The sequence below is a fragment of the Mastigoproctus giganteus genome, chromosome 9 (assembly GCF_048544385.1).
Source record: "Mastigoproctus giganteus isolate SK-2022 chromosome 9, ASM4854438v1, whole genome shotgun sequence".
NCBI lineage: Eukaryota > Metazoa > Arthropoda > Arachnida > Uropygi > Thelyphonidae > Mastigoproctus > Mastigoproctus giganteus.
The window spans coordinates 221,516,351-221,529,747 of record NC_143583.1 but is presented as its reverse complement, the minus strand read 5'-3'; the positions used below and the strand labels follow the sequence as shown (position 1 = coordinate 221,529,747).

General features: G+C 37.8%; 1 protein-coding gene across 1 annotated transcript in view; it reads right to left on the bottom strand.

Annotated features, from left to right (window-relative positions):
- The window catches only part of LOC150081130 (focal adhesion kinase 1-like), a 1,307,299-nt gene that overhangs the window by 1,004,648 nt on the left and 289,254 nt on the right, over positions 1 to 13,397 (bottom strand). The window contains exon 7 of the mRNA XM_090380936.1: positions 13,238 to 13,378. Coding sequence (XP_090237062.1) covers positions 13,238 to 13,378 — 141 coding nt within the window. The remainder of the gene's footprint in view (positions 1 to 13,237; positions 13,379 to 13,397) is intronic.

Here is a 13,397-nt window from a genome sequence, read left to right as displayed (position 1 = left end):
TTGAAGATAAACACAAGAAAGGCACCTGGGGTGGATGGAATCAATCCAGTTATATTAAAGGAGAGAGCAAAGGAAATAAGCAAACCCTTAGCCATAATTATGAGAGCTTCTTTGGACTCGGGGAGGAACCCATAGATTGGAGATATGAAAATGTGACCCCAACTCACAAAGGAGGATCAAAGGCTGACAAAAGTAATTATAGACTTGTGAGTTTAACTTCTGTTCCAGGAAAATTAATGGAGGCATGGTTAAAGAAGCACTGCAGGATCATTTAGACAAGACTTCAGTTAGAGCTTGGACACAGCATGGTTTTGTTAGGGGAAAGTCTTGCCTGACCAATTTGATTGGATACTATGATGCAGTCACAAAAGAACTGGATGCAGGGAATAACTTTCATATTATATATATTTGAATCTTAGAAAGGCTTTTGATACTGTTGCACATCGAAGACTACTGCACAAATTGTAGCAGGGTGGCATTGGAGGCAAATTGCTGCTATGGATAAAGGGGTGGTTGAGGGGGAGAAGACAGAGAGTGGTAATCAATGGACACTGCTCATCGTGGACTAATGTTATCAGTGGAGTCCCTCAGGGTTCAGTGTTGGATCCATTATTGTTTTCTGTATTTATAAATAATATTGATGATGGTATATCAAGCTTAATGTCCAAGTTTGCAGACAATAACAAAGGTTGGCAGGGTTGTTAAGGACACTACTGACGCTATGCTGCTGCAACAGGATCTGGAACGATTGAGCAGATGGGCTGAGAAGTAGCAAATGTAGTTTAACAATGACAAATGTAAAGTACTACATATGGGAAACAGCAATCCCAGAACAATGTATCAACTCTGTGGTACTACACTGACAGTGGAAGAGAATGAAAGGGACCTGGGGGTGGTTGTGCAGGCAGATATGAAGTTCTCTGAGCAGTGCAGACGGGCTGCAAGAGTAGCTCATGGTGTCTTGTCAATGATATACAGAAATTTTTCTAGCAGGGATAAGGAGGTGATTATTCCCTTGTATAATCAGGCCACACCTTCAGTACTTATACAGGTCTGGAGGCCTCATTTCAAGACGGAGGTAGAGCTGCTGGAACAAATACAGAGAAGGCAACAAAATTAGTGAATGGAACAAAGGGTTGCCCTTACGAAGAAAGGCTTAAGTTTTGCAAATTACAGTGTCTAGAGACTAGGCACCGGCAAGGTGATCTGATAAAGGTGTATAAAGCTTTGAATGGTTTGAGCATGCTCAATGCTGTTGGAATTCTTCCTTTTGCTCAGAATAATCACCTGAGAGGGCATAAATTCAGATTAAGGAAAGACAGATGTAGGAAAGATGTGCGGAAATTTGCCTTTAGCCAGTGGGTAGTTGGTCGGTGGAACAGACTTCCATCCCTTGTTGTGGAAGTTGATAGTCTAAATAAACATAAGGCTCAGCTGGACAGGTATTTCGAACAAACGGAGGGGTGAAATGGAAGTGGGTTTTTTTTTTTTTTGGCTGATGCTGCATAAGCTTGCTTTCTTGTATCATATGCCTCTACTAATGCTAATGCTAAAGATACACAGCCATGCTGGCTGTGTATCTTTAGCATTAGCTTAAGCATGACCAGAATGTACTGGGGACTTAAGGACAGAACACCTCAAGCTCTTTTACTCTGCAGTCTTCTTCCTTAATGTTTCAATGGGTTGAAAGACTCACTTTAGCCAATAAACTCAGCATTTCTTTTTTCTCTGGTCCACAAGAGCCTGCAGAACTACTTCCAGCCAGACACTCCAGTTCAATTCCAGCAATCTTCCTTGGTATAAACTCTATACTGCTTACTGGGGACTCTTGCACTACTACAGAAAGAACACACAAACTACCTTCTCAGTACTGTTGCTGATGACACCAACCTTGCAACCAAAAAGAAGACTGCTCTGGCCTGAAGTTACCAACCTCTATCAGGCTTCCTGGTCTGTGAAGTCCAAAGGAAAGGCCAACAGAAAATTCATTCTGGATATTGCTTTTCTCACAAAAAGTACTCCAACTTGGCTCAGTCCCAACTTAGAAATCACCTTCATGCTCACCAGGCTTGTATAATGCTTCATGCTCACCAGGCTCATCTTTCAAAGCAACTTGCCTGCTCTCCATCCATTTCAATCTCTGACTGGAATAAAAGAAACCTTCAACTATCTTACTCATCTATACTGCCTTTTTCAAGAGGAGGGACACCTGACTACTGCTGCTGCTTTCTCACCAGAACCTTATTAGGTTCCTCTGCTGAACCAACTCCTGGACTGTCTGCTTTCTTTGTCGAAACTTGGGCTGTTTTCATGGTAACCTTGATCTGGGGGTAGGATCTTGTACATTCCTGCTGGTGCCTGCATTGCAGTGTGGGATTCTTCCACTGAAGTTCATCCTCTGGTGGCTTGCTAACCCTTTGGGATAGGATATTGTCTGCTGATGTCCTTCCCCAGGCATGGGATCTCCTGGTGCAGGTCCCTCCTGCTGCCTGCTCCAGTAAGTAATTATAGAAGCTTGGTAGTTTCTGTAATTACTTCTCTGAATGCTTCATAATTAGAATTTGCAGTTGATTCCACTGAAAGGAATTCATATGTGTCTAAGACCATCAGAGTAACCATTACAAAAGCAAAATCCTCTCCCTCTGACATTAGTTACATTTTTATGTAAATCTGTTTACTTCCAAAATTTCAGTAAAAATGTGAACTGATCCTAGTAAAATCACTAGCAAAAGTTAAAATGATTCTCATAATTTATAAATTTTTATTGAAATTTATAAAAATTTAGTGTAACTCCTTTAAATATTACAACGTATTTGAATCATATTGTAATTACTGACAATACTTGGACGGTACAAAATATCTGTGAATGGCACAGGTTTCAGGTCAGATATTCAAAATCCTGCTAAGGTCTACTATAAGGTCTCAGAACTACAATGGTATTGCTTAGTATCTCACTATTTTATAAAAAAGTAGACAATCTATCAGTGAGGTGGCAACTAAACTTTTTTATGCCACAAAACTGTTGCTCTATTGCTACAAACCAGTGGTTAACGATGCAAATAAATTTTATCAAATACAAATATGGTCTTAATTAAAAGGAAAATCAAATCTTGTCAAAGGGCTGACATTTCCATATTTTTATGCACTGTTTATATTTTTTTTTATATTTTTTACTGAGAACTCTATGGCCTTTCAAGAATGTAATACATCATGATAATAAATCATGAACACATATAAGGAAAATTGGATTACCTTATTTTATAGAACTTATCTCCCAACTGATTATGTGTCAATTAGGATAAAATTAAATTGGAAAGAGTTGTGCACATTAAAAACTTATTAAAATAAAATCACACAGAGGAAACTGCACCTTTCTCTAATGTTCATCATAGAAGCTTTTTCATATAAAAATCAAATTGGTGTACCAAGAGTAGTAGTAGTAGTGGGATGTGATGCAAGAAAGCAAGTGTATGAGCTTAAGCAGCATCAGCCAAAAAAAAAAAAAAAAAAAAAATCACACCATTCCCTCCAAATGCCTGTCCAGTTCCTCCTCAAATTTATTAAACCTGTCAACTTACACAACGACAGATAAAAGTTTGTTCCAGCAATTAACCACCTGCTGGCTAAAGGTAAATTTCCGCACATCTATTCTACATCTGGCTTTTCTTAATTTGAATTTATGCCCCCTTAGGTTCGTAATCTGAACAAGTGGAAGGATCCCATCAGAATTCAGCGTGCTCAACCCATTCAAGGCCTTATATACCTCAATCAGATAACCGTGCAGGTGCCTAGTCTCCAGCGACTGCAATTTGCAGAACTTAAGCCTCTCTTGGTAAGAGGATCCCTTCATTCCCCTCACCAATCTTGTTGCCCTTCTCTGTACATGCTCAAGTAAATCTACATCCTTCCTAAAATGAGGCCTCCAGACCTGTACGCAGTACTCAAGGCGTGGTCTGACAATTGCCTTATACATAGGGACAAACACCTCCTTCTCCCTGCTAGCAAAATTCCTATATATCATTGACAAAACCCCATGACCTGCCCTGGCAGCCTGTCTGCATTGCTCAGAAAACTTCATATCTGACTGCACAATTACTCCCAGGTCTTTTTCAATTTCTACCACCTTAAGTGTAGTACCACACAGTTGGTACGTTTCTCGGGGGTTACTTCTACCCATATGCAATACTTTGCATTTGTCAAGGTTAAACTTGAGTTGCCACTTCTTAGCCCATCTGCCCAAATTATCTAGATCCTGTTGCAGTAGCACACTGCCATTACTGTCATTAACAACCTTGCCAACCTTTGTATCATCAGCAAACTTCGACATTAAGCCTGATATACCTTCATCAATATCATTGATAAATATACAAAACAACAGTGGACCTAAAACCGAACCCTGTGGGACTCCACTAATAACATTAGTCCAAGAAGAGCAGCACCCATTGATTATCACCCTCTGTCTTTTCCCACTTAACCATCCTTTTATCCATTGTAGCAACTTACCCTTAATACCATTCTGCTCCAATTTGTACAATGGTCTTCCATACGCAACAGTGTCAAAAGCTTTCCTGAAATCCAAATATATAATATCAAAATTATTTTTTGCATCCAGTTCCTTTGTAACCACATCATAATATCCTATCAAATTTGTCAGATAAGACTTTCCCTTAACAAACGCGTGCTGTGTCTGAATTATTGCTGCAGTCTTGTCTAGATGATCCTGCAATGCATCTTTAACCAGTGACTCCATTATTTTACCCGGAACAGAAGTTAAACTAACTCGTTTGTAATTACTCGTGTCACCCTTCGATCACCCTTTGTGAATTGGGGATACATTTGCACATTAGCTTTATCCAGTCCGTGGGAACCTCCCCGAGTCCAAGGATGATCTCATAATTATGGCTAAGGGTTTGCTTACTTCCTTTGCTGCCTACTTTAATATAACTTGATAGATCCCATCCACCCCAGGTGCTTTTCTTACGTTTAACTTCAACAATTTCTCCTCCACTTTGCTTTCAGTTATTAAAAAATCATTAAGTATCCTGCTACAATTTGATAACCTTCTGCCATTTTTAAAGCTAAATAATTCCTCATATGTGAATGTAGATGCAAAATACTCATTCAGTTTGTTTGCTGTCTGAGCAGGATCATCAACAGTCGAACCATCGATGTCAAGTGGACCAATCAGATTCATCCCCTTCCTTTTAGAGTTTATATAAGTAAAGAAATCCTTGCTGTTTTTCTTAGCATCTTTTGCCAAGGATTTCTCGTAATCTGCCTCCGCCTGCCTAACCTCCTTTGTGACCTGATTACAGACCAGCTATATCTGCCATAGGCTTTTTGAGTCGCTTGATAATTTATATGCATCCCATGCATTTTTCTTCTCTGTTACAAGTCTCATTAGTTCATTAGATAACCATTTAGGCCTAAACCTTGAACAATATTTCTTAATAGGTATGAAACTTTTAGTAGCATCCACGATTAATTCCTTGAATACTTCCCACTTAGAATTTACTTAGAGTTTGAATGATGAACTTCAGAATCGTCATAAGTTGGTTCGTGAAGGAAGAACAGATTATTAATATATAGGTCTCTAATTCCTGGGGTGTTTTTTAAATTTTATGTTAAGCAAATTCCATATTGGTGAAAAGGTTGTAGGAAGTTTGGTATTAAGGACTGAAAACCATGTATCGCGTTTAACCCATTCGATTGCTAATGCTTTATTAGTGGTAAATTTATAACTATAGGGGGCGCCTCCGTAGCCAGGTGGGAAGGAGCAGCAGTGCGTAGCACACGCTTCTTGATTAGACCGGGGTTTGTGCCCGTCACCACCAAATACAGAGGATGCGGAAAGGTCAGCGAATAACCACCGCATTTTCCGAAGCAATATGGCCTTAGTTGCTAATGCTCCTAAAAACCAAATCATGCACGCACGCACGCACGCACGCACACACACACACACACACACACACACACACACACACACACACACAAACACACACAACTATAGGATATTTTAATTATATTATTATAATGAATTTTTTTTTTTTTTTTTTTATGTAAACCCCAAACACGAGAGGTATTAGAACCTATAGTACTTAGTACCATTCTTGGGTTGGAGATTGAGAAAACGAAAGAAGATATTTGTTGACATTGGACTTGAACTTCTGTAGACTGCAATTTTCAGGAAATACGTAGGAAGGAAGGTTGTTCCAGAAAACGGCAGTTGAATGAATAAACGAGGAAGATGAAAAGTTGGTTCTGTGAGTTTGAAGTTGGACAGTAAGTGGATGTTGGCTGGATGTAGCACGTGTTCGGACTGTTTTGAAAGAGAGAGTGGGAATTATAGAAGCCAATTCAGAAGAACAGTGCCCATGGAAGTATCTATAGAAGAGGCATGCAGCAGAAACAGTACATCTATGACACAGCGAGTGGACAGACTCTGTTAGAAATGAATCATTAGTTAACCTAACTGCCCTCTTCTGAATGGAATCAAGAAGCCTGAGAGAGGTTTTGGGGACACCACCCTAGTTGTGGGAACAATATTCCATGGCTGGGCAGATTTGCGATTTATACAGAGTGAGCAGCTGTTTGGAAGAAAAGTAACACTGAGAGCAAAAGAGAAAACCAAGTTTTTTAGATGCAGAAGAAGCAATATTTGTAATGTCTTGTGCCAAGAGAGATTAGAAGTCAGGGTAATCTCTAAAAGAGACATATCATTTTGCCTAGAAATCGGAGTGTCATTAAAGATAAGCACAGGAGCAAAAGAATCCTTTTTGCGAGATATAAGACAAGATTGAGTTTTAAAAGTGTTGAAATCAACTAAGTTGTCTTTTCCCCGCTGAAGAATTACCTGACGATCGGAATTTAAGGAATTGGTAGCAGATTTACGAGAAGTTGAAGCTGATTGAGCAGGACAAGGTTTCTCAAAATGGAAAGTGGAATGCAATGTGCTATCATCGGCAAAACTACGGATAGGATTTCCAGTCAATGGAAGAAGGTCATTAAGATAGAAGAGGAAAAGAATGGGAAAAAGAACTGAACCTTGGGAGATAAAGAAGACAGAGAGCCATCTACCATCTACCTCAGTGAGCAATCAGAGAGAAAACTGGATAACAAATTACTAAAAACAGTTGGCAAACCATAAGATGGAAGCTTGTTCAGAAGACCTTTATGCCAAACACGATCGAAAGCCTTTCAGATATCAAGAGCAACTACTTGTGTTTCATCGAACCTTTCCATTGAATTAGTCCTTAAATAGGTAACATAAGCCAGAATATCACCAGTGGATCGAAACTGACGGAATCCATACTGGCGATATTTGATCAGATGAAAGGTTTCTAGATAGATTCAGAGTTGGTGGTTAATTGATTTCTCCATTACTTTAGAAAGAGTAGAAGTAATTGCAATGGGAAAATAATTGGATGGGAGAGATTTGTCACCCTTTTTAGGAACTGCTCGATATGAGCAAATTTCCAAGATATTTGTTGACATTGGACTTGAACTTCTGTAGACTGCAATTGAATGAATAAACGAGAAATAAACACCTTTGGAATAAGAAAGTGAAAAAAAGGTGGCAAAGAATAGGAGTAAGTTTAGGAGCACAGGTTTTGAGAACAAGTGGAGAAGTACCGTCGGGACCTGGAGCTTTCTTAGCATCAAGATTCGTCAAAATCCTTCTGACTTCCTTTTGATGGAAGACCACAGTCGGCATTGAATGGAGTGTGTTGGGAATGGTGGGGGGTGTTTTACGAAGATCATTAATACATGAGTTGACAGAAAAATGGGATGCTAGCAGGTCAGCTTTATCCTTGGCTGAAGTGACAACAGAACCATCTGGTTTGAACAGAGGTGGGAGCAGAGATGGGCAAAAGTTGTGGCCAATAGTTTTGGCAAGAGACCAGAATTCTCGGCTACCATTAGGGCAAGAAGCAAGTTTTCACCTCTTAGCCTGTTCAAACTCTAGTTTGGACTGATTAATAACTGCTCTACGATTGTTGCGAGCTTTGGTGCAGGCAGAAAATGAAACTGGAGAATTAGAAACAAGCCAATTACGATACGCAACAGTCTTCTCTTGAACAGCCTTATCACATTTATTGGAAAACCAAGGTGTATTTAAAGGACGAGATTTTAAAGTGGAGTGTGGGATAAAGGATTCCATTCCTGCAAGAATAATTTCACTGACACAATCTGAGCAAATGTTGACATCAGAAGTTTTGAAACAGTAATCCGACCAAGGAAAAGAAGAAAAGAAGTCTCGCAGGTCATGACATTTTGCATTCTTGTAATGCCAAACAACATGAGGTTGGGAATAGCCATGAGACAAAGGTTCCATTGGAGAAGAGACAATCACCAAGTTATGATCTGAAGTACCTAAAGGACCTCTCACTTCGACCATGTACTTAGAAGGATTGTTTGTGAGAAAAAGATCAAGCGTATAGGCTGTATGATTAGGATTATCCTGTATTCTTGTAGGTAAATGAACAATCTGTGCAAGGTCATTAGTAATTGCAAAAGCCTCAGCATCTCAACCAGCTGGGTCTGTGTGACTAGAAAACGGAAACCAGATGGAGAACAGAAGCCAGCTGGAGTTGTGAACATTAAAATCACCAAGGAAAATTACCTCACTGTTAGGAAAGTTGGACTGGAGGAAGTCAAGTTGCATAGAGAGAAAGTCAAAGAGCTCCAAGTGATTAGTGGAGTTGGGAGAACGGTAGAGACAACAGATGAATTTGACACAATGAGGTAGAGAGATTTTAAGCCAAAGAAGATCAAAGAGAGGAGATTCTAAATTACCAAGTCTCTGACAGGGAATATCAAAATGGACATATGCACAAGTACCACCTTTGAGGGGAAAGGAATCATACAGCGAATAATTTGGGCATCTGAAATGGGAAGTAGTTGGATCAACCAATAACTGAGATTCTGTCAGAAAAAGTACATGGGTTCTGGCAGACTGCAAGTGGAAATGGACATCGTTGAGATTAGAATTGAGACCACGTATATTTGTGAAATGAATTAGGAAGTGCTTGGGGGGTTTAGATCTTTTTGCAGATAAGCTTGCTCTATTAGTTTGACAATTCACGGTGTATTCAATAGTAAGAAAAAGTGGATGGGACATGCTGTATGAAGTAATGAATTTTTTGGATAAGGCATACACACAGTAAGAACATACCCAGATCCTTGACATAACATGGCCTCGATAATGCTCCCCGCATACACACTACTCGGACTCCCTCCAGTTACCATCTGGCAAAGTAGAGGTAGCAAGATTATACACTAGCTGATCAGAGTTACCAATAGGTTCGGTCCGGTGTACTAACTAGCGGCCGGCCTGCGAACACCATTTTAGAGCTGTACCCTCGAAATGTAAAGAATATTGGATCTCTCCATGATGTTCATCATAATCTCAAAAGTCATCAATCATACTGCATTATAGAAGAGACAGGGAAGGGTTGACCGGAACTTAGCTCTAGGGACTAAACATGGGTTCCACCACTTCAAGTCTCTAATAAAGAAAGTGGTGGTATTGCACCGATTGACGAGAGTCATCTACCACCTAGTACTGCCTGGTAACATAGAGGGGTGGCATTTCTCCATGTGGTGTGGCCGCCACATCTCGACTCCTGGTTAAGCTGGTTCACACCTGGGTGGTCACCCACAATGGACTTGTGCATGGAGGTTATACCCAGGATTACTAACAGTCCCACCATCGTGAAGGTGGAAGTAGAGGATTTGGCTGTCATGGAATTAATCCAAGGTTGGTGGAAAGGAGATTGGGCATGTTGGATGAGTTCAGTTGCATAGTATTGAGTACATAAATGGGCTTAGTGATAATATGCTCTACTAATGGATATATTAGAGGTGTCATATTTAATTGTAATGCTGCCTATATAATATTTGTTACATTTTGTTTGCAAGAGATTAAACAAATTAAATTAAATAATAAATATAAATAAATAATAAATAATAATAATAAAAATAAAATTAAATAAATTAATTAAGTAAATAAAATAAATTAAATAATGTATTTTAAAGTATCTTTTATAGTTATAAAAGTATGTGTTGATTTTATTGCAGGATGAGAAAACTATGTGCAATCAATATTAGAAAATGCACTTTTGAGTTTTCTAGCCAATCGACACTGATAAGGTAGAATTATTTTTTTATTATAGCAGCCCTTATTAATCTAGTTTTTACTTTATGCATGCATAAAGTCACATATGATGCATCAGCAATAGAATGGGTTAAACACAGCTTTCAATCCTTAATACCAAACTTTCTATAACCTTTTCCCTAATATGGTTCCACCAAGGGAATTAGAGACACATATTAACAACACCCCTTCATTCACAAACCAACTGATGACAATACGAAAGTTTACCGTTTAAACTTTTAGTTCAACAGTTTCATTTTCATATGAGCATCTATGACAAACATTTGAGAAAAGTGCACCTTTTCTCAATGTAGAGATTTTAACACACACACACAACTCTTTCCAATTTAATTTCATCCTAATACACATGTAATCAGATGAGAGGTAGGTTCCATAAAATAAGGTAATCCAATTTTCTTCTTGTCAATTTTATCTTTTGAACTTAAGGAACCACAATACAATTATAAACCATGAACAGATGTATTTTAACTCACTATGGTTTATCTTTTTACAACATGAAAATTAAAGTCATTTCCAAATTATATAAGAAAATTAAATATTAAAATACCAAAATTAAGTCAGCCTAAATTTTATGTGCTTATGTCACGCATCCACGAATGTGGTTGATAACCATCAGTCAGTGCACTGCAATTTGATATGTTCAGATATTTAAATTGTATACATTTTTTCAGTTTATTCACGTAATTAATAGCTTTACTTCTTATTTTGGAGCTTTTAAAAATTAAACTGTATTGTTTGTTGTTGTTTATTTGGTTTTTAGGAGCATCAGCAATACTGCTCCGGGGATATGTGGTGGTCATTCCCTGACCTTTCCACATCCACCGTATTTGGTGGTCACGGTCTAATCAAAAAGTGTGTGCTACGCACTGCTGCTCCTGCCCACCTAGCTACAGAGGCACTCATTAAACTGTATTAGTATTGTTATAAATTTTGTAAGAATATTTTTAAGATTAACTTTTGCTGCCTGTTGATATATTTGGATATTTAAATCATGTAGGTTTTAATATAACATATTGGCAATTTAGGCAAATTACTAATTTTCTCTTCTAATAATTGCTTAATTTAAAATTTTTAAGGCTATAATTATTGTAAGGGTGGATATTTTTTTTTTTTTTTTTTTTTGGTGATGTAGAAACTGCTGAAAATGCATTCAATGTTTAAAAACTGCTACTTTGAAAGTCTAATTATTGGTTCCCTCTAAGATTTTGTACTTAATTTTTTACTGGGCAACAAAATCCTCTTTAAGCTTAACAGTTGAAAACAGATATTTTATGTAGGTTTGAGTCAACTACTACCAGTTTCTAACAGATGTGCTCCTGGAAATTACTGCAAAATTCAGTTCAACTGGAAGGTGATAAACATACAATTCAAACAGATGAGCCACTTCCGGCTTAGGCTTTTTAATTTCTTCTTCAAATACCATTTGAAGAAGAAATTAAAAAAAAAAAAAAATGAAGGAGGGAGTTTTGGTGCCTAAAATATTCATGATAAAGTACACTGCATTAGATATATTGGGGAAAAAAAAAAAAAAAAAAAGGAGATGCTGCCATATTTATAAAATTTGTAGCCCTATAACTTGCATCATTAAAGACAGTAAGACTATAATTTCATAGGAGTGAGCTGCATATGACAGTATATTCAATTTACCCAAAAAGATGTATATATTATATGTATATATATATATATATATACAGAAAACTACCGGAAGTGATTAAAGCATATTTAGAGGAATGTATGGCACAAACAGACTCCCAATCTATTTATATGGAGAGAACACTGTAGTAAAATTTCTGGTTTGGTGTTTAATAATAAATGCCACAAAAATGTGATAAACAACCTTATATTTCTTTATTTCTTCTCTTTAATCTTTTCATGTTGGGTAAACATTATAAAGGGTGTCCGTAAATGATGTTTCTGATTTTGATACTTTTTTATTCAGAATTACTTCAAGCTACACTCATGAAACACACACCAACTGAAAGATCAATTCAATAAGTTTTATGAAGGTACATAAAGTTATTGGTAAAGTTTAATGTGGGCACCAAGAGTAACTCGAATGATATCATAGCGATATTGAATCTCCTGCCACACGCTGTGCTTCATTTCGTGATTAATTTTACCAAAGACCTCTGCAATCCGTGTCTTTAGCTCCTGCAGTGTCATTGGTAGTGGAGGTATGCACACATTGTCTTTCACATAAACCCCCCACAAAAAGAAATCTATTGTTGTCAAGATCAGGCGACCTCAGAGGCAATGGCCTCCACGCCCAATCCAATGCTGAGGAAGATGTTCGTTCGGGTACAATTTCACTTCATTATGAAAATGTGGAGGGGCATCTTGTTGATAAATCACATCTGTAATGTCCTCCTGCAGATGTGGCATTAACCATTCACTGACAATGTCCAAGTAGACAAATCCCGTCACCGCCAATTGGATGAAAAAAATGGCCCATACAGCTTTTCTCGATACATTGCGGCACAAACTGTCCTAGACTGTCTCTTTCATGTTCAAAAAACTCATCAGGATTTTCACTGCCCCAGATTCATAAATTGTGTTGATTTGCTCATCCCGACAGGTAGAAGGTAACAACACTGTAACTGTAGATTTTGTTGCATGAAGTGTTCTGTGCTAACACACAGAACACTTTTTTGGGGCCCGGTTGCCATTTTGCCATTCTGGTGAATGTATCACTGCATAGCAGGTAGAATGCAAAACTGGCAGTTGAGTACCAATTTAAAAAAACATATTTATTGATCTTTCAGCTGGTATGTGTTTCATGAGTGTAGCTTGAAATAATTCTGGATAAAAAAAATATCTAAATCAGAAACATCACGTATTGTTAATTTTGTCTGTATGTGAAATAAATATTCATGTGCAATAAAATATATTATATAAAACAGGAATGTCTCCTTTTATTCCCTTAACTTACCCAGCATGACCACTAAACAGAGCTCCAATCAGATTCACAGATGCGTGACATCACCATGTAAGCACCACCATGACATGAGGTGGAGCTTAATGAAACTGTCATTCAAAGATAAAATTATGAGATCATCTTACCCCTAAAGCACACTTGAAAGTTTCCATTTCAAAATTCATAAGTGGCTGTACCATATCCAAGAACTTGAACATGCAATCAACTTCACTAAGAGATGCATATTTCTTAAATTGGCTCTGAATCAGCTTACGTAATGTTTTTGGCTATAAAAAAAATATATAG